A 22,903-nucleotide genomic window follows, 5' to 3' on the forward strand; every position below is an offset into this window, starting at 1 on the left:
TTAGGTAGCTTTAGCTCGTGCTTTTAAAGATTATTTATATTTTATAAGATAAAGTACACAAATGACCCCTACTATAAAGTTCTACTTTGTTGAATACTTAAACTATTAAAAGTTACAAAATAATAACTCGATTGTTCATATGTTATAAAAAAATTAATATAAAGATTAAGTATATATCAAACGAACAATTGACATCAATGGTTATGGAAAGTATTTTTCTAGAAGAGTATGAATTTCGATCAATTGCATTTGTAGGGTATGCATACGTTGTTAATAGTTAAAAAAATATTTTAAATAAATATTAATTTTTAAATGCATTAGATTATTAAAAGAAAGTTTGCGCCAAAGGTTTCCACCTATATCATGCTATTGGCTAAAGAGTTGTTTTGTTATAAAAGGAATTGGTTGTGTATGCCAAAATATGGGTAACTGTCCAACAACAATGAAACAAGAAAAAATTAAATTTAACGTTACATCATTGTGTCATTATAATTTAAAGGGTTGAATGAAAAAAAAATTACATTGGAAGAATAAAAAGTTTCATGGTGAAGTTGATAATATCATTTAGAAAGATACATACGTTAATTTTTAATAGTCGTAAAATTTAATAAAATAATATTTTATAATCAAAAAATTATTCGTATATTTTACTCAACACGTAAAATCTTCTATTGAAATAACAAAATTATTGAAGAGTCAAATGACTACCGAATTATAAATGAGTGGATTTGCAGCAAGTACTGAAATACAAACTACACTGTTCCTTTTCTTTCCCTCCTCTCAAGTCATCTTTGAGTTTGTCCTTTTAAAGCATTACAAGCCGTGTTTTGAAATCGGATCGACCGACCGGTTCAACCGGTTTAATCAGAAATTGCTGTTTAGTTCGGTTCAAATTACACCGGTTGAACCGTTATTAGTGAACCGGTTAAAATTGTTAAACCGTTCGAATTGAATCGGCTGAAACCCAAAAAAACCGCCAATTTTATTTTTTTTTTAAAATTAAACCAAACGACGTCGTTTGTTAAACGAGCCAAGTCGAACTCGAGTATTGCTGAGCTCGACCAAATTTTAAAAGTAAGCTCAACTCACTCAAACTCACGAACTAAAAATTAGCAAGTTAAACTCGAACTCGAAATATAATATTGAAACTTAAACTCGAAAAGGCTTGAACTCAAAAAAATTAGAAGCTTAATTGAAGCCTAAAATTCGAGCTTGATTGAAGTGAAAGAATAGTTCACTCTATGCTCACCAAAAGGCTCCATGATTTTGAATACTAAATTACCTCTATTATTTATAGAAGTTAGTAGGGATGCTCTTCTATGTTTCTTAGCCATGTGAGATTGTTTTGTTCTCATATTTTTACTCTTTAGACTTTTGGATGTTCTTCTATGTTTCTTAGTCATGTGGGATTGTTTAAAAAAAATAAACCAAACAATATCATTTTGTTATGATTTTTTTAGCCCCAAATTTATTTTTTTAATTATAGTTATATAATTATATTTAATATTTAATATGTTTTACCTTAAATATTATGTTGTAGTTAATTTGAATTATTTTGTTTCACTTATTTTATGGTTTTTAACTTATATATGTTATGACTTGTTTTGAATATGACTTGTGATATACAAAATTATTTTTTATTAATATTTTTTATGTTTTTATTTAATTTTTAATAATTATGACGTCGTCCGATTCTTCTGACGATCAGACCGATTCGACCGATTAAACCAATAAACCGATAACATAACCGATTCACTAACCGGTCCGATTCTGAAAACCATGACTACAAGAATTAATGCCATTGAGGTTTTATTATCAGCATTACCTAATAAAATGGCGCATACTTAAATCTTTTAAATGCGTCACGTCAACTTTTTTTCATTAAAAATTAACAAATAATTTGATTGAACGCCAACCCTTTAATTAAAAATTAATAAATAATTTAATTGAACCATTTAAATAATTAAATAATCTGATTAATAGAATTTTAAAATTGATAATCAATAAAAAGAGACAATAATTAAATGATCATATAAATAATTTATCAATTTTTAATAACATTTTCAAAAAACTATAAACATATTTTGTGACATTTTGAGTGGTGGTCGAATTTTCTTAACAATCGTAACAAAATTAACCTTATAGTAAGTTAAACACATACTTTGATATATATATATATATATAACTTTAAACATCTAAAAGTAAACAAGAGATAATTTAAACTCAATCAAACTTAAATCCTATGATGAAATTTATTATTACACAAGGTAATACTTAAATCATTTAAACTTAGACGAACTACTCATGACCATGTTCCATTTTCATAGACCACACAATATCATTGAAATGATACTCCTTAATCGAGATATGATTTCATAACTACAAATCTTATATACAAGGCACATAGCCATCATATCAACCATCAGCTTACTATCTTGAGACACATTGGTTCTTAATATATCAAAACATACATCGTTCTGTATTTACCCGGGGCTAAATAAATATATTCTAAATGTCACAAATGAATTTAATCTATAAATAAATAACGATTTTACTTGGTATTAAGTTTGATCTCTTCGAAAAAAAATTATCCCAAGAATAATATCACGAGACTGTAAAAATATTTGAATTTTTTTTGAAAGATCCTAAAACGTGAGAAAGTGATGTTGACAAAATATACTAGAAGGTAAATGATATGACGTGGATGTCATTGTAAATGACAAAGAAAGAATAACTAATAAATCAAAATATGTACTAAAACATGCAGTGCTTTCACCTTCACTTTGCTTTCTGCTTACTAACGTAACATTAATATTCAGTGTATCTTTCCAACTGCATTCATTTTTTTTGGTTGAACCACACAACATCAAGAAAGATCATACTACACAACTCATCAATCAACAATCAAGTGGTCTCAATGGTTAAGGAGAGTTATTCTCCTTATAGGTCCTGGATTCAAGCAGTTGAGTCTACAAGTGTGTGCATTGTCAACGGCTAAAAAAAATTCTGAATAAATATTACCTTATTATCACCCTAAGACTATTAAAATAAAATACAGTACTACAAAACACATCCTCAGTTGAAACATATATAATATATATATACACACACACATACATAATAATTTCATAGTATTTATTAAGAATGAATGGATGCAATTTCATCTCTATTTCTACTTATTGTTCCATTTTTTAATTAAATGACCATACTACAAAAAGGGGAGGGAGGGTCAATGTTCTAAAGGGGGAAAACATAGAAAGAGAACAAAAAGAATCGAGGGAAAACTTAAAAGATTTTGAACTAACCTCCCACATTCCTCTGTAAGAAAGCAATTTTGACAGATTAAATAGATTATAGTACACTCCCACCAAAGGCAGAACACATCGGTATTCGAAGTCATCCAAACGGAAGAGTTGACAGCAGTTGCAGGTAGATATTGAAACCACATTAACCTTCTTCATAGGGGATTCAGTCATGGTTTACGAATGAAAGTATTGTTCCCTTATCATTCCGTTTTTATTAATGTATGCACAACCCCTTCTGACACTCTAGATTGGCGATTTCTTTTCGTCACTGTCTAGTTCCAAGCAGTGGACAACTTTATCCATGTCGCTATATAACGGAGCATTTTTCATCAAAGCACCAAAATGTATGTTAAAACACTTTAGTTTTACCCAGAATTATCAGCAACCTCTGCAGCTCTCTGTCTCATCATCTCCATCACAGCAGCCCTGCGCCGAGAATCAGATTGTTGTTGAAGCCTCCTTAAATGTTCCTTTAGGTCCCTGTATTAGCAAGTTCAAATCTATTAGCTTTAACTTGAACACGAGCACAAACAGAGAATGGCAGTTTAGCAGGGATAATGTACCTGCAACGTGGTACGTGGCATTGAGATTCTTTACATGCTCTAGCATGAAGTTGCAGCAAATACCACATTTTTTTGCATAGTACACAGCCACCAGAAGCACGGATTCTGCATTGAATTCCATGGCGGAAGAGACCCTTCACTTTCCGACAATTTGGGTATTGGCAATGTGATGAACGACATTGTGATGCATGCACCAAAAGGTCAAGCATTTTCCTCAGCTGAAAATTTCAAGAATCAATCCAGTCAGAGGAACACATCAAGAATCTCATGTTTGTAGTCATAAACTCATTTTTCCCACAATCTACTTGCCAAATAAGAAGGAAACTAACTATTCCGGGAATATAAGCATTTTACACTTTAGGATATTTCAATTTTCAATTGCAAAGTGCTAATAGCATCTTAGAAACATCTAACTATAAAGTTCCTTAGACATTTTCAATGTTGTCAAGCCCATTACTCATAACCCCATCCCCTCCCCCGATAAAAAAGCATAAGTCCATAGAAAAGCCACCCTCAGATGTTCATCAGCTAGGGGATGAAATTCTGTGTCCTTTTTGTAAGGAACAAGTGGAATCAGTGCAACATTTATTTATTTCGTGTGTTGTAGTTTGGGAACTATGGTATAAGATAGTAAGCTTTTGGGATATAGCTTTGGTACTTCCAAAGGACCCACCTTCTTTGATCAGCTCTTGGGGTGAACTGAGGGGGGAAATCGTTGATTTGGAAATTTATTCCGGGAGTAGTATTTTGGTCGATTTGGAAAGCTAGGAACGCAATGGTGTTCGAAGGTGCTCCCCTTGATAGGATGTCTCTGTTTTTTATTGCTAGATTCAGGTTATCTAAATGGTTTCTAGCCAAGTACCCTAAGTTTCCTATTCAGGAGGATGTGCTGATTGGTGATCCATCTCTTGCAGATGGTATTAAGGCTCTTAATCCTAAGAATGTTCAGGTGATTCGCTGGTTCCCACCCCCTGTTGATTTTTTGAAGATGAATGTTGATGGAGCTGTTAGACTTGATGGCACAAATGGAGGTATAGGAGGTATTTTGAGAGACTGGAACAGCAACTTTCTTCTGACTTTTTCAGAAAATATAGGTCAAGGTCCCCCCCAGGTTGCGGAGTTAAAGGCTATTAAGAGAGGAATTGAAATCTATTTGTCTTCTTGTTGGGTTACTGTTGGAAGGTTGATTGTGGAAAGTGACTGCAAGTCGGCTGTGGAATGGATATTGACCCCAACTTTGGCCCCTGTTTTTATCTTACCTTTAGTTAAGGAGATTTCATCACTCTTCTCGGATAGGGTGCACTCAGTTAGATGGATTCCAAGGGCGTGTAATGGGGAGGCTGATAGTTTAGCAAAGATGGGAATTGGTTGATTGTTAGGCATTATCAGTGGGTTTTATTGTTTGAGCTTTAGGTTTTTGGTTGCTACTTGAGTGGTTAAATTAAGGAGCTGATTATCAGACTCCGTTAATCAAGGAGGAGGTTTGTGATGAGGCCTGTTATTCCTATCAAAAAAAATGTACTCTTCTCCTCCTTTCAATGGCTGTCGTGAGGTACATTCATCCCTAGTAAGGTACATTCAGTGAGGTGAATTCCAAGAGCGTGCAATGGGGAGGCAGACAATCTAGCTAAGAGTGGGATAGGTTGATTGTTAGGAGTCAACTATGGTTTTCTCTTCTACTGTGAAGGTTTTTATGGCAGGGGGTGTTTTTAAGTTTTATGTACTGTAAAGGCTTTTATGCCAGGGGATGTTTTTAAGTTTTATGTACTGTTATTGGTGTAATGGTTGTATCTTATGTAATTTTTCCATTAGTAATAAAATTAAAGGCACTCTTTTCCTCCTTCTGCTGATTAAGGAGCTTATTATCAAGCTCCTTAATCAAGAAGGGGGTTTTAAACGAGGCCTTTCATTCCTATCAAAAAAAAATACTTTACTTAATTATAGGGCCTACAGTAGGTAGCTTGATTTAGGATCTGGCTAGATTTAATTTGATTACGTTCCGTGTATATCATTAACTGTACTAAAGATAATGAATAAAAAGAAACCTTTCTTCTTTTTAAACATATATGACTTGACAAGATTTAGCCAAAACAGTTATTTATTAGAAAAATACCTGAAGAACCCGTAGTTGCCTAGCCTCTTTATTTTGTGCATCACGCTCCGCAATGGATGGATGGTTTGTTAACTTATGAGGATGATCAATGCCCCCATCCTTTTGGTAACAGGCATTGCACACATCATAATCAGGGCAAACTTCGCAGCGCCAACCTTGGCCGGTTTCAATGTCCAGATGACATACATTACATGTAGTGACAAATGCAGGAGCAGTTGGATTGTGAAGATGGTAGAGTACCATCATAGAGGAATGTTTAGCCCTTCTTAGGGTATCATATTGATAATGGTTCCCTTGACACAGACTCAAAAAGGCCTGCCTAGTATCAAAGAATTCACTCTCGAGAATTTCATCTTTATCCTTCGTATCAGTAGGTACATCGGTTATTTCAATCTGCATGATGACAATTTGTCCACAAAATTCAATTAGAAAAGAAAAGAAAAATCTGCCTACAGAAGCAGCAATAGACACATGCTAGAAATAAATTATTGTAATACTATGACAAACTTACGGGATAAAGAACATGTTTTTCCCTCAGATGTGTGGGATGTCTCTCTCTTTCTTCACGTTTCATTTCTGCTTCGTGGCACCTGCGAAGATACAAAGATGCAACTATAAGATCCATTTATCTACCGACAAAATCCTCACGTACTAGAGTACCATCACCCATCCAACACCAAGCCACCCCACTCCCCAACCAAAAAAATAAAAAAAAGAAAGAAAAGCACAAACACACACAGAGCTCAACTATACAAGATGTTGATGATACAAAGCTAAACAGAGGAAAGCTTACTTATCACAAATCTGAAATTTCTTGCACTGGTTGCAGACCCAGCGGTTTCCAGATACCATTAGGATACAACAATGAGTGCAACAGTGCTGCAAGTGGACCATGATAAAATCCTCCTTCATTGGGGAAATGGTCTCACCTAACTGCAGTGAAGAAGAAAGGAGGGAAACAAGTAATCAGTAAAATCCCCTGGTTCGTGATATTAAAAATGCCAAAACTAAGATAGCAAGATTGTAATTTCCACATCTACTGGCTTTACACAGAACAACATCATACAGAAAAATATGCTGAAAGATTAGGAAGAAAAGAAACTACCTTATGCATCAGCAGGAGATCCTTAGTTTCATTAGCAGAGAGATCAGACTGACCCGATGCTGCTTTTAAAGCCCTTTTTGATATAATCTTTTTGAATGTTGTTTTTTTGTTCAGCTTTCTGCCATCTTCTTCCTGACGAAGCTGGTTAATTAGATCTTCGGCAGCCCCAGGCCAGTAATCACCATCAAAATATGGCAGCCTAGCAGCCGTCACTTTCGTCTTACATTCACCAGTAGTTGTAAAGAAGTGATCGTATAAATTAGTAAGATCAACTACAATGTTTTCCTTGGAAGCCTTCCTTAACATTGCTAAGTACCTGAAACAGCATGCATTCATATAAGGGCAATTCGTAATAATGGATAAATAAAAACATAACATGAGATGCAAAGTAAAGAATTAAAGTAAAAAAGATATGCTTGACAACTATTTGCCTCACCATTCTCGCAGTTTATCTGATTTAGGTGTTTTCTGAATTTCCGGATGGCAATATAAGATATAATCTTCCCCCTTAAGAGGAGGGCAAGCCCATATATAGCAACTTGTAAAGCCACGCATCTTGCAATATTCAAGGTATCCAATCTGAAAATTTAAGATTTAAAGTCCAATATGTTAGACAATGATCACAACTTAGTAGAAGTCTAGAAGTATACTATATGTGAAACTAAAATCATAACATAATTGTCCCTTAGCAGAATTCAATAAGAGCTTGGACTTACAAGAATTTCATGGTAAACAAATGTACGGAGAGCCTCTCCAGTAACTGCTTTAACCTCAGGCCGGAAATACTTGACTGAATCTAGGTATGACAGATAAACACGGCGCTGATTTGGAAATGCACATTCTGCTCCAAATTCTTGAACATACATACCAAATAAGCATACTTCTACCCCTTCTATCTTCTGAAACAATAAAATAACCTAAAAGAGAAAAGTATGTAGCCATAAGTATTTCAAAACTACAATCAAATTACACCCCATAAGTATTTCATCATATAAGTATGTATTACACTTAATCTATCAAACATATATACATATATCGAGAGAGGGAGGGAGGGAGAGAACACAAGTTACACTTAATCTATATCCTCCACACCTTTGATTTATAGGGAAATTCATGTGGATAATTCTGTTCCTGGAAGATTTCAAGAAACCTCTGCTTCACTTCCAGCTTTTTGTCAACTGATGAAACAACTCTAATTACAAGTGCCTCAGCCCCCGGCACCTGGAAATATCAAGGAAAAGGGAATCAAATATATTTTTCCTTTTGTGTCTCTATACATGTGAATTGGTTTTGAACATCTTTAAGCAATATCAAAGTAGCAAAACAATGCCATGAACAATATAGAATTAACCGTCATTGGGGGAATATTGATCACCTCGTCATAACTTTTTCCTTGAACCCTTGCTCTTTCTTGTCTTTCCTGTTTCAGTCTCCTGAATAATCGCTGCTCTATTTGGTCACTAAGAATTGTTCTTGGCAAATCTTTGGCCCCAAGGACAGCACTTTGAGGTAGGGGCTTCCGCTCACCTCTTTCAACCTCAGCAATATAGCAATTGGGGCATGTATATTCAGCTTGTCCACCATCATTCCTTCTACCATTGAATAAAGCACAAATTTGATGTTGCCAGGCCTCACACATGTCACATTGAACCCACTGGAAGATTTTATTGAAGAAAAAAAAAACATGTAAGAGCAACTTTAGGGATGACCATAATACAAAAAATATAAGTATTGCACATACCCATTCTTCAATCTCCTCATCGTTCTTCTTCTTCTCAAGCCTTGCCTTAGGAATGGCAGTTCCGTCAACAACAATGCTATCTCCACGAGCCTCATTATGGCAATGAATACAAAAGTAGTGGCGCGTATCACCAGCTCCCATTGTGTAGTACAATGCATTTCGCTTAATGCGAGCACCACAAGGACTGCAGTATATAGGTGGTGGTTCAAAAGTAAGTTTCTCAACTGCACATAACTGACAGGAGTTCTCACTCATTGAGTGCTCCATTGCTTGATTCCTTTCAGCCTTTGCTTTACTCTGTAAAGGAAAGAAAAAATAACTATCATAAGTATACCTAGTTCTGTCTCAAATTCCAGTTTTTCAGTACCTCGAGTAGTAAGCAAGCACATATATATCGACCTAAGACAACTTGTGAATGATCTACTACATACAATCACAAAGAACAGTGTCTGAAACAAATCGCAACACTACAATAAAGATACCTGGCCAACCCATCGTCTGAGACCTGTAATATGCTCCCGTACTTGCTCAGGGGGTGAACAGTTCAGTCAGTGATACCCCCTTTATTGTTGGTTTCCCAGACTTAGTTCCAGCTGTAGTTTCGGAAGACTGTGCCACATTTTCTTGTTTAATGGATTCAGGCTCCCTTTCGATCTTAGCATTTCCTTGCTTAGGAAGACCACCAAAATCATCAATTGTAACACCCTCATCATCAGTCTTCTGTTTGCTAATGTCATCTACAGAATTCTTCAACTCAATAATAACTGGAATATCTTTAGTACAACTCGTGGGGACTTCAGTCTTGACTTCCATAAGCTGAGGTTTAACTGGCATACAGTGGCTAACTTGTTTATAATCTTGGTGCTGGATATCCTGAGATATAGTCTTCACTTCCATAGGCTGAGGTTTAATTGGCATACGCTGGTTAACATGTTGGTAATCTTGGTGCTGGATATCCTGAGATATGTGAGGTTCAGCAATAGAACCTGATAACACAGAACCTTCACTTTCAGCAATAACAAACTGAGAAGACTGCTCTATCTTCATGCGTTTTTGTAAAGGTTGTATGCCTACGGAAGTATCATTTGACACAGTTGTAGAAGTCATTCTAACTGAAATGTCTCCAGCATCATTTGTTTTAGCAGATCCACAATCAGACAATGGCAAAACAGAAGCAGAGTTTTGACAGGCTCGTGCCATCTGAGCCTGTAGATAATTTTTTACAGGAACACAAACAGGGCATGTTGAATTCGCACAAGTCTTGTAGTGACGAATCAATATCTTAGAGGGGTAGCATCGTGGATGTGAGCATTTAGATGATTCACATTTATCCATATGACTCAACAACTTTCGCGCCGTGAAACAATAAGCATTACACCTACCCTCAGAGGCTTTACAACTACGAGCATGGCGTAGAAACAAAAGCCACTTCACTTGATTTCTAAACTGCTGACCATGGCTCCCATTTTCAGATTTGGAGATGCTGCCCCTAGAATTTAAAGGGTCTGATGAGCTTCTAGCAACAACCATTGGACTGATGGTGGATCCATCTGCAGATAAATTGTGACACTGAGCTTCATCCTGCCCAGATGTCCTCTGGCAGAAATCTTCTTGGAAAGGCTGCTCATGTGATAGGTTCCCTGGAATTTGAGCCCAATCTTGCGAGTGAGGGTGCCACTGGCTATGCACGGATGATTCCAACTGTGCACCAACTGAAAGTTTATAATCATTTCGAGGCTCTGGAATCAATTGGTCTTCCTGCAACATCTGTTGCATTTGTTGGGAATTTTGTGCCAGTGATGAGAACATACCCTGCTGCCTAGGGAGCTCTGCACCATTGTTCTGCAGAAACTGATTCTGAAACTCATGGCGCTGAAATTGTTCAGGGGCTTGTTGACATAGTACCTCACCATAGTGTTGTAGTCCAGGTTCACACTTTACTTGATTACCTATATCAGAGGCCAATGGAGACTGACTATAACCACTATTTCCCAGCAGATTTTGGTGCTGCTGATTTTGCTGCTTCTGTTGGCGTTGCTGTTGTTGGAACTGAAGAGACTGGTGCTGGTATCGTTGCTGTTGATTAACTTGAAGAATATCATCTCTTGAAGTTAAAGCAGGTTGCAAATTCATCTTTTCAAACTGATCCACGGACTGGAGCTTCATAAGGCCAGCAGATTGCACGGCATGTAAATTTGATTGACTACTTGTTAAAGAAGAGTTCGTTCTGGATATAGACTGTAAATTAACAGGACTCAAATTCTGAGTGTGTGTCACTGATCCAACAGATGTTGCAGCACCGTACAAGTTTCCAGACCCAAAAGAATCAGCATTGGTCAGCCAATATCTATCAGCTGATACAGAGAATTGCTTTCTTGAGACAACTCATACATCTCAATAATAATTATTAAGATTCACTATTACTAAATCAAATAGAAATAGAGAAAGACAAATGAAACCAGGATGTTACCTTGCATTACGGGAAGCTGATGCTGATCAATTTTTTGTTGCAAAGGTGCGGTAGTCTGATATCCCACAGATGCCCCAGGTTCACTAACAATATTCATATTATTGCTCACCATACCCAATGCACCATCTAGGGACCCATTAAGTAATCCAAAAGCTTTCTGATGCAAGCCTGACCTGATGTCACTACCCATTTGGCTTCCAAGGGTGTGCAAAATACGACTGTTTTGACCACCATGTGGCTTTTGGTGCTGTGGTTGCGATACCATTGTTGATTCAACTGTTGAAAGTCCAACATTATTGGAAGAGTGATTATTACTGCTACTGCTATTGTTAAAACTATTAAATCCAGGAGTGGGAATCATTTGGCTCGTCATTCTTTGCACACCAATTGATGACATTCCACCAGAAGCAAGAGGAAAATTGGCAGGTGACTGTTGATGCCTATTAGATATATTTCCTATAGAAGTACCATTTTGTTACTTTTGGTATAAAATGCAATTTAAATTATATTAAAAAAAGATTGTGAAGCTCAAATTTACCTTCAGATCCAGTGAAGGAAGCACTAAGCATGCCACTAGTAGGCAACAAGCCCCCTGTATTGATATTTGTAGGAGCTATGCTTGCATTGGTAGCACTCGTAGATTTATCTATAGAAGATGAAACCACAATGCTAGGATCGCCACTGTGTGATATACCGGGGGTAGGAATCATAGTACTAGCTGGTGCTGATGCCGAATTAACAAGCTGTGGATGTCTTTGGTTGTGCATATTTCGGCTCCCCCTTAATAGAATATGTAAACGGTGCTCTAGAGTACTCAAATTTGTATAGTCCTCCTAGAAAACGAATTTCAAGGATTAAATACCAAGGGAAATAAATGAAAGTTCTAGCACAAAGAATTAAAAGTGATAAGAAGAAAGCAAAAGAAATGTGCTTCTACAGTACATAGGGAAAAAGGTGAAAAATATACAAATAAATGCACAGAAACATCAGCCAATAAATAGATTTGCGAACATAGTAATTTAACAAAATAACTAACCTTTGTATGAGCAATCTTAAATAGACCTTCTTCCAATCGTCTTGCAAAATCCCGATACTTTATCATTGATGCCTCAGTCATAGGATGCTGGTTCCGCAATTTTAAGACATCAATGCTGAGAAGAGATTAAAAGCTGCATTAGTTTTTTTTTAATGTACACTAGGTTTCATTATATTATGAAAAGAAGTTCTAAGATGGAAATGCCTAATCTCGTTGATGTCTCATCAAAGCTATATAGAAATAATGATTATATGAAATTAATGACAGGAAAATAAATTTCCACGGCACATGATTTAAATATACATCTCCATAACAAATTATTACAAGGATCATCACATACATCTCCAACATACATCTCCCACATACATGGATTCTTAAAAGAATCCACAAATTTAAATGGCCAGTGTCTAATGTAATAAGGAATGCACAAACTTGAGCTTGAATGGAATATAGACATCTAAGTCCTACAGTGATTTTGCGGCCAAGTCACTTTTATATGCTAAACCCTATGCACATATCTGTAGAAGTAGAGAAACAAAAACAAATATCATACAAACAGACAGCTGTGATTATCAGTGGTAAAAAAAATTATAAATCCTAGTTGTATTTCAACTTGAACCAAAAGCCTTCCTAATTGCACTAGACATAGGCCACATAAGTTTGTTGAAACAATCTTTCAATGATGCATACGTCAATGTAAATCTCATGAAGAGTTAACATTATCTGCAGGCTCGTAAAATCCTGCACAAACAGACACATAAGTATTTATATGCAAATATCTTTTTCATTGTTTCCTTTGCACTAAAATCCTAGCAATTACACTTAATATAACATAGATCACTGACTTCAAGTGAAATATAGACACTTCAATCCAACAATAATTTTACAAGTTTTCGATGCCAACTTCTATGCACATTTTGTGCAAGTAGAGGAACATATAAATATTATCTCAACCGAAGGGGGTAATTTATAGATGTTTAAAACCAAAAAAAAAAATCTATAACAAAAGAATGTTACTAGCATACAATTGAGCATCCAGAAGCACATGCATTAACGAACATGCTTCACACTTGGACCAAAAAAAACAATAAAACAAAAATAATAACAAGCTTCTATCAAATAGCATTCAGACAGAAAAAACTCAAAGTTAAATGCAGCTTTTATTTCAAATTTCTCCCTAATTTAAGCTAAAATCAATCATAGATACAAACATTTCATACATTCAGCAACACCTAAACATGCATCTTTAAACAATGCTACTTTTAATATAAGATCTTACATCTTTCCTCGCATATATTCGCGTGTCCTGAGTAGGTCAGGGTCCATATTTAACATATTATGCGGAGGACCTCCAGCACCGACAACTCCAGCAGCAGTCACACCTCCAGCAACACCTGAATTCTGCATCTGGGCAGGCTGAAGAAGGTTCCCATTTTGTTGAGGTAATCCCCCTTGGTTAGCTACCTGTCTTGATATATGTCCACTCATATGCGCCTGAACATTCATTTCTATCCTTATTCCTACTTCCCTTTTGTCTCGTCTCAGTAACTATCACAACCAGCACAAGCAGCATAACTTATTCAACACTCCGGCTTTACAATCACAAAATCGACTACTCTCATGCTTCCTTCCTTTTTCCCTCCTTTAGTTGTCACTTCAAATGCACTGCTTTCATTGCATTTCTGCATTTCATGCACTACGCTTATAGATATTTGGGAAATTGAATAAATTAACTCAAATTTCAGTACTTCAATCTCAAATTCAAAATTTTCACGTTGTTAAGCAATATTTGAAACTGAAATTTTCCAAAATGGATTAAATTATTGGGGGAATTTCGGTCGATGAAAGAAGAAAACCTCCAATTTGGGATCCCAATATAAACACGGTCCAATTAGTGAAATTAAACACTAAACAATAACAAACCCTAGTTTAACAATAAAAAAACATTATTTTCCTTAAACGATCAAGAAGAAAATAAAAACCCTAAAAAAGAACCTGGGGAAAATGCGAATTCGAAAGCAGAAGACACTGGAGATCGGAGCTTCGAGAAATCCAATGGTAAGAAAGACAAATCCCGACGGCGAAATGATCGGAAAACGAAACCGGCGAAACAGAAATGGGTCGGCGAAACACAGCCTGAATCGCACGTGCGAAGGGGGAATCGACACGAGCCAACACGATGGCAACAGAAAAAGAGAAGGAGATGAGAAAAAGGAGGTAGAAGATCGACGAAGAGAAAAGCGAAATAGTAGAATTAATTTTTATTACAAATAGATAAATAAATAATTCAAGGGTACACAACTCCAATGGTCATTAATGATTGGATAAGTTTACATTATCACTACTGATGTTTTAAAAGTCATAAATCAGCCAATAATATTATTGTTCGTTATAAATTGGTCACTCGCCATTAACAGACGTGACTGAAAAACATACGTGGACTGTTAAAAGCCATTAACAGGCTTAGTTGGATGATATAATTACATAAATAGTCCATGTAATTCATATTTTTTTTCAATTTGATCCTGAAAGTAATTGGTTATAAACATGTCATGACAGATATTATTATTTAATTAGAATACTAAATTTATTTTAATTTATTTTTAATTTAATATATTTATTTTTACCAATAAGAGGGTAACTGGTTGGAAGAAAATAAAGCAATAAAAAAGCAAGTGGAAGGATTTAAACATAGGACCCTTGAATGAAATAATGCAAACCAAATCATTAAGCCAAGGCAACCATTTAATATAATTAGGACAACAAATGATATATATATTTATCTTAGTATGTAAATGATTTACTCAAAATTAATAATATGTTGTATATCTTAAATTTTAAAATTATTTCTTTATTTTTGTTTTAACTTATTAAATATTTTTTTTTTTTTTCTTAATTTATTAAATATATTTTATTTTTATTTTTATATAAAAATATATATTATCTTTATCATCACTTAAAAATATAATTTTTAAATATCTTAACTTGAAATATATTTAAATATTTTACTATTAATTTAATATAAAATATATTTTTTATTTTTATTTTTTATTTAAAAAATATATAATTTTTTAATATATTTTTAAAAGTTAAGATAATAATAAATTATATTTTTAATTTAAAATAAGAATTCAATTATTTTTAAGTAAAGATAAGAATAAAATATTATATATTTTTAATTTAAAATAAGAGTAAAATATATATTTTTATATTAAATTAATAATAAAATATTTAAATATATTTCAAGTTAAGATATTTAAATATATATATATATATATATATATTTAAGTAATTATAAAGATAAAATATATAATTTTACATTAAAATAAAAACAAAATATATTTAATAAATTAAGACAAAAATAAAAATATTTAATAAGTTAAAACAAAAATAAAGAGATAATTTTAAATCTTAAGATATATAACATATTATTAATTTTGAATAAAACATTTACGTACTAAAATACAATATATATAGCATTTGTTGTCCAAAATTTATCAAATGATTGATTTGGCTCAATGATCTGGCTTGCATTACTTCACTTAACGGCCCTATGTTTGAATCCCTCACTTGCTTCTTTGTTGCTTTATTTTCTTCCAACCAGAGGATGACACATGTCACCCTTTGATTGTCACTCTCTGATTGGTAGAAATAAATATATTAAATTAAAAATGAATTAAAATAAATTTAGTCTTCCAATCAAATGATAACATGTGTCATGACAGATGTGTAACCAATGACACATAACACATCTTGATTCGTAGGTAAATTTATTTTAATTTATTAAAATTAGGATCAAATTGAAAGAATATATAAATAACATATACTATTTGTGTAATTTTACCATCCAGGTAAGCCTGCTAACCGTTTTAACAATCCACGTGTGTTTTCTGTCACGCCTGTTAACGGCGAGTGACCAATTTGTAACAAACGATAACGTTAGTGATCGATTTGTGAATTTTGAAACAGCAGTGGGGAAAACTAAAATTACCCAAACATTAGTGACCATTGGAGTAATTTACTCATAATTCAATTGCTATTTTATTTTATTTGAAATTAGGAAACAAAGTCGATATTTTGTGTTTTTTAATGTTTTAGTAAAAAAATATTATGATTAAGTTTTACTTCCTATTATATTATTGTAGGATTTGAGATATTGTGACAGTGATTTTGAACGGTGTAATTTTTTTTATTTTAAGGGTTTTTTTAATTTAAATCTTAATGAGAGTTGTTGAAGTGTAAAAATTTTCTAATCTTAATTTTTGAATTTATTATAATTTAATGGTGAATAATAGTCTATTTAATTTTAAAAGGTATACTTGATTTTTAAATTAATCCAATCAAATTATTTTAATTATTTATTTGATTTCAAATTTTAAACTCAATATTTTAAGTTATTTTTTAAAATTTTTATATACTTTAAAGTGTTTAATATTTTATCATTAGATTTTAAAAATCATAATTATGATTTAATTATTTAAAATAAGATAGTGTATACTAAATTTTATTACATATTTTGGACGAATGAATATATTTTTTATAAAAAAATTCAACAAACAATTATAGGTTGATTGATAAATAGTTTGTATCTAGATTCATTAATTATTTTAATTAAATATCGTATAATTGTTTTAGGTATAATCATCGGTATCCAATCTATCGGTCGACTAATTTAGATTATATAAAATTATTTTAATTAAATATTGTATAAAATTATGAAAAGATAAAAAAATCTTTATTACATATCTATATATATAAAGATTTAAATGGATATAAATCTCGATGAGTTATTTTGTCTATTATTTTTAATTAAAAAATATTTTTTCTCTAAACTGTAAAAAAATTTAGCCACTTATTTTTCTTTATTTCTTTGGTTGGTATGTATTGCGACCGCATTAATGTTGATGTTCATCGTCGGCATTTTTGTTTTTCCTTTATTTTTATATATCACAACTTTACTTGGTTTAAGTTTTCAATAACTCAGTTTTTATGATACACTTTTTCATGCCTTTTGTCGTTAATCTTAATCTCTCTTTTTGGTTAATTTTCTCTATGATTAAATTTAATATCACATCAACTGATAAGATAACATTTATTTATTAAAATAAACTTCAAAAACTTATTACAATACTTGAAAACCTCAAAAAGAGGTGGAAAGTAAATTTTTTAAAATAAATTTGAGGATTTTAATGAATGTTTTTATTTTTAGGGTTTATCATTTTTTTTAGTTTAATATTAATATTATTTATGTCTATAAACCTTAGAAATACAAAAAAAAAAACCATGAAAAAGTTTAAAATTGATGCATAGACTTCACTTAATGTTGTTTAACATCATAAAACATGCGATATATTCATTGTAAATCATAGAAAATAGAACATGGAGAAAAAATCAAATATTAATCCCTCAATTTTACATATTTGTAGCTCAAACAATTAATAAAATTATGAATAGGAAACAGAAAAATAGGAAAAGAAATTAATGTTAAGAATTTCCTTGTCATTGGAAAACAAGAGCAGTAAGTTAATATGAACATATGATCCTAATTTGGCTGACCACATGGAGTTCTGTTCCAAGACAAGTAGGATGGATCACCAAGAGGTCTGCCAATTATTCAACACACAAATTATTTATTTATTTAGAATGCATATATGTATGTATGTATGTATGTATGTATGTATGTATGCATGTAAGAAAAAGAAACTTGCCTTGGCTTGATAACATAAAGAAGTATGAAGAAGACTGCCAAAAACAAGCATATCCCTCCTAAAATGATACATGTATGCATGCATGCGTGTATGTATGTAAAAAACTTGCTTTGGTTTGATAACATAAAGAAGTATGAATAAGACTGTCAAAAACAAGCATAGACTTACTACAATGATATATGTATGCACGTATGTAAAGAAAAAGAAACTTGCCTTGGCTTGATAACATAAAGAAGTATGAAGAAGACAGCCAAAAACAAGCATAGCCCTCCTACAATGATATATGCAATTCCCAGAAAATCATTTTTCCCACCTATCCAGCTTGTGGTTGAAAGTACCAACATCTTCTTCCCCCCAAAACTGTAGGTGTTGTAATTGTTTTGAATTTCGACCTGTATTTTCTTGTTCGCCGGTAGGTCCTCCTCTATCTTCCCGTACAGTTTCCTGAAAGCCGGCAGAGCCGCTGTCCGCATCCATACCATCAGATCCTCTTGTTTACTTAACTGCATCCACAAAACACACATTCTATCTCTTCTCCCTCCGAACCAAACATGAACACAACAAGCATTCGCTTTATATACTTACAGGTAAGGAGGAGTTCAGTTTTGCACCTCCGATCAACCCTCCGGTCTGGAAATTTTTAGGATATACATCCTTTCCAAATTTATGATCTTTGTCGCTCTTCCACGCTATGTCGTGTTTGTTTACTTGTATCGCCTTATTATCCAGTGAAAACCAATATGTATCGTTGAACAAACTCCATGCAACCAGGCCACAAGGAATGATTGGACCGTCCTTCGTTTTGTCTTCAGGGGTACAATCACTCACGTCATTGGCAGCTGACTTTCTCCTCAATTGTTTATCACTCCTACTGTTTACGTAACTGCAACCATTTTTTTCAAATTTATAAATAATTTGAAAGATGAAAACTAAAAGTATTGAAAGGTTATCTACATCAAGCACCATAGAAGGAAATGCATAAGAAATACTACTAAATCTTTCATGAAACAGTTAAATAATTCATGTAAACTTAAACACGGTATTCGAATATGATTTCACACACCGGCGATGGTTTTGGTAGTAGTTATCAAGCTGATAATAGATATAAATAGGCTTTTTCATCAGCTTAGGAACCTGGAAAAAGGAGGAAGAAAAGAAGAAAAAGTATAGCTTAATGCTCGTTAGCGGAACCGACATGTTAATATGATAAAATGTTGAGGAATACGTAAAATAGACATGAGACAGAAATTCCTTGAAAAAACCATAAATAAAAAGAGTAGAATACAGAGAAAGCATTGGACTAACTGGCAAAATCCTAACGCAAGACTTGTCAGTATCAGCGCTTTGGATAAACTTAAGCTTATTATTGGAATAATCAGAAGGAACACAACTGTCATCATAGCGATCCACAATTTCGACCACCTATATGAACATCAGGAACAACAAAGATTTCAAAGTCCAGTATGAATCAAATAGCAACAAACGAACACATTTAGAGGCGATAAAGAGAGAAGAATTCACTACATGCTCCGATGCGGCCAATGATACAAGTCCCAATGGGATGAAGACGATTCCGATGATGGTAAATGTTGCAATGACCTGAAAATCGCCCCCCCCAAAAAAATGGAAGCTTGCGTTAAAATAAACGTGAAAGAAAAATCATAGCTTTCTCCTTCCTAAGAATCTAAGGCATAACCTAATACACGTATTCAGGTACTTCATGTAACAAAAATTCCATGCATGCATACCCCACACACACATACACATAAATAAATGCATACATACATTTATCCAGAAAGAAGAAGAGAATTTTTGACATACCAATCCAGGTGTAATAGAATCTCAGGCATAACCTAATATATGCGTTCACAGTGATGGACCGAGGGGGCAGGTGTTGCCCCCGGAAAATTTAAGGTTATCCTATATTTTAGAATTTTTCTATGTATTTTCTAATGAAAATCTGTTTTCGCCCAATAAATTTTTACAAGTTCAAGTCCGTCCCACCCTAGAATTTTACCACAACATACAATCCTGCGTCCTGTGTGTTTAGGTACTTCATGTAATGAAAGTTCCACACATGGATGCATGCAATACACACACACATATACATGCATGCATACATGTATCCAGAAAGAAAAAGAAAGAGAATTGGAGACATACCAATCCAGGCGTAAGAACAGGTTTGCAAGCAGGAAGCTCTTGCTGGGTGAATTTAGAATCTGCAGCCCCAACAAAACAAAAGACGATAATTAACCATAACCCCAATTCTTGATTCGCAAAACTACACTAAAATCTTCAACAAATTATCAATATATCAGCACATCAAAACTATATAATCAACAATTACAACCAAAACCCAGAGTTTATTTTCTCTTGTTGTTCTTCTCGTTGGGTATTATAAGCCTCATTGCATCCAATTTCAACATAGTGATAAAAAAAAGGGAATTAAATTAAACAAAAAGAAAGAAAGAAAACCCCAATCCAGGAAAGAAAGGGAACATACATTTGGGTTTTCTTGAATGTTTTTGGTGGAAGATTTTGAATTCGAACCACCGGCAGCGGCGGAGTTCGTGGCGTCTCCGTTAGTATCCATCTCGTGTAATTTGTCGGGAAAATCCCAATTTTTTTCTTTCGCCGGAATCCCTATACGAACCCCTCTACAACCTTTTCATTTTAGTATGTTGGTATCAAAGAGGAAAAAAATAAACAAATGATAATCAAGAAAGTACGAAAATAAAAAATATTGGAAAAGAGAGAGAACCGGACAGTGTGTGTACTTACAATAACCCACCCAGCCTATAAATACATGTTCGGACCGTTTGGATAAAAGGAAAATTATTTCATTTTATGGTTTATGTTCTGAATTATTATAAATATTTTTGGGATGTTAATGATTTATTTAAAACTAAGAGCTCTGGGGACGAACAAAAATCATGACACTTTAAACATAAATTCAGTGTGTCGAATAGTGAAAAATTCTAACTTTATGCATAAAAAATAATGTAAAACTTCCAGATTCAAATATACGAACACAAACTGAAAACACTTTGAAGTTGAAACTAAAATTAAAAATATATATATTCACAAGAAGCTGATGCTTAAACAGATTCCCAATTAGTTTCTTTTTCTCCCTTCTTTTGCATTGTTGTACTATTTGAAAACATCTACTTATATAGCTCATAGAATAATAGAATAGAACATATTTTCATATACATATATGTGTGTGTGTATATATCCGATTCATCTTTCATTTGGAATTTGTTGAATACAATCTTCCAGAAATGGCAGCTGCAAGTGCCATAGTGAAATTGGGGTCTTTTGTTAAAGAAGATGCCATATGTTCCACCAAATATTGCTTGATTTCGGGTGATTCTATTTTCGGTTTCGAGTGATTCCTAGCTTCATCATCGCCGGACTTTGATTTCGTGAGGTCTAGAGTAATGGTTGATCCCGCCGACTTGACCAAGGCCGAACTGGCAGGGACCGAACTGAGGCTCACGCAACGGCTGGAACCCGATGTTGCTTCCATTTGAGATGGGAGAAGGTGATTATGCTCGCCTTCATATGTTGCAACTACAACACACTGGTCATCGACGCTTCTTTGTACCTGAAGAAACGTCAAACATATATAAAAATGCTCAAAACTCGGATTATCCAAATTACTTCTTAAGTTCATACGTATGTTATAGATAGATGGATAAACCAACCTTCTTTTTAACGGGGCAGCTAGGTGCGAAGGAGCACTTGAAGTAGGCTCTTGGGGAAGGATTATCCCTGGTGACCTTTTGGCCATATTTCCTCCATTGATATCCATCTTTTACGACCTGAATTACGAATCGAAATCGGATAAATAATGAAAACCCTTTCGTAACAGTATGTATAACATACTATTATACGATATATGCGTATATGTATGTATTTGTGCATGCATGTAAAGGAAGATTTTATAGACTTACAAGACTGGTATCAGAAGCATCAGTTCTCACATAAGCTCTTGAAACTTTGGCCTTGATGATTTCTTCTCTAGGTTTCTTACATGATTCTTCATCGGTTGAGCTGCTCTCAGAGTTTCCGACGATGTTCTTCTTGTTGTCGTCGTCGCCGTTGCTCTCGGATTTCCGTTTCTTCGTCGGAATAAGCTCAAATTTTTCCGGCTTGTTCTTGCTCCTTAAATCCACCAACTGGCTTTGTAATGCATTGTAACTCTCACACATTGCTGTTAGCATCTGCGTCAGCTTCTTGTTCTCTTCGTTCACACGGTTCAATTCATCCACTAAAGCATCCGTCTGCATAATTCACATACAATGAGACTCGAATTCGAAAACTCGAAAATCCGGAATTAACATAAAATAACCATTAACAACAACTCAGTTACTCACCTCTTCTTTCACTGAAAGTTTTCTTCCAAATACAACTAAGTTGCTGCCATTCGTGTCCTTCTGCAACACAAAAGCTTCTCAGCTCATCAAATCGGTTCCGATACCGGCCATATACATGCCGGTACCATAACAAAAACAATAAACCGATCGATAGGTACGATACAGATAGAAAATACTGACTTACCGGAGTAGTAGTTTCCAGTTGAAGGGACCTAGCTGAAGCATTAAGATCCAAGGCATCCACAGATGAAGAAGAATTCATATCTATTTTCTTTTAATCTTCAAGCAAAAACCCAGATCAAATATTTTCACCAATTAAGAAGAAGAAGAAGAAGTTCCAAAAACCAGTTGTTCCAATTGAATCAAATGAACTCAATGATGGAGCATAAATAGAAAGCAAAAGGCTATGGAAACTTGGTGGAAGAAGGGCAATAAATGGGTCAGAGGAGGCTGGTTTTAGTCCTTGTTTGTTTATATAGGAGG

At 33.9% G+C, this 22,903-nt stretch overlaps 2 protein-coding genes and 1 pseudogene across 2 annotated transcripts; all 3 read right to left on the reverse strand.

Annotated features, from left to right (window-relative positions):
* Positions 1-3,059: 3,059 nt before the first annotated feature.
* Positions 3,060-14,583, reverse strand: LOC120119527 (histone acetyltransferase HAC1-like). Its single transcript, XM_039139341.1, is given in 18 exon segments — positions 3,060-3,785; positions 3,869-4,086; positions 5,982-6,374; positions 6,493-6,571; positions 6,775-6,914; positions 7,087-7,402; positions 7,523-7,665; positions 7,803-8,003; positions 8,179-8,307; positions 8,462-8,740; positions 8,828-9,124; positions 9,310-9,360; positions 9,362-11,181; positions 11,298-11,753; positions 11,836-12,130; positions 12,334-12,448; positions 13,613-14,015; positions 14,329-14,583. Coding segments are annotated over 17 exon segments (5,274 nt in total). The 5' UTR covers positions 13,840-14,015; positions 14,329-14,583; the 3' UTR covers positions 3,060-3,670.
* A 3,263-nt stretch (positions 14,584-17,846) lies between these two features.
* Positions 17,847-20,796, reverse strand: LOC120119211 (annotated as a pseudogene).
* A 369-nt stretch (positions 20,797-21,165) lies between these two features.
* On the reverse strand, positions 21,166-22,687 carry LOC120119198 (probable WRKY transcription factor 40). Its single transcript, XM_039139058.1, has 5 exons — positions 22,605-22,687; positions 22,421-22,480; positions 21,998-22,327; positions 21,749-21,865; positions 21,166-21,648 (listed from the first exon to the last, which is right to left on the reverse strand). Exons 1-5 carry the CDS (start codon positions 22,680-22,682, stop codon positions 21,289-21,291), a joined length of 945 nt encoding a protein of 314 aa, XP_038994989.1. The 5' UTR covers positions 22,683-22,687; the 3' UTR covers positions 21,166-21,288.
* Positions 22,688-22,903: the final 216 nt, after the last annotated feature.

Source organism: Hibiscus syriacus, unplaced genomic scaffold (assembly GCF_006381635.1).
Source record: "Hibiscus syriacus cultivar Baekdansim isolate YM2019G1 unplaced genomic scaffold, ASM638163v2 tig00110332_pilon, whole genome shotgun sequence".
NCBI lineage: Eukaryota > Viridiplantae > Streptophyta > Magnoliopsida > Malvales > Malvaceae > Hibiscus > Hibiscus syriacus.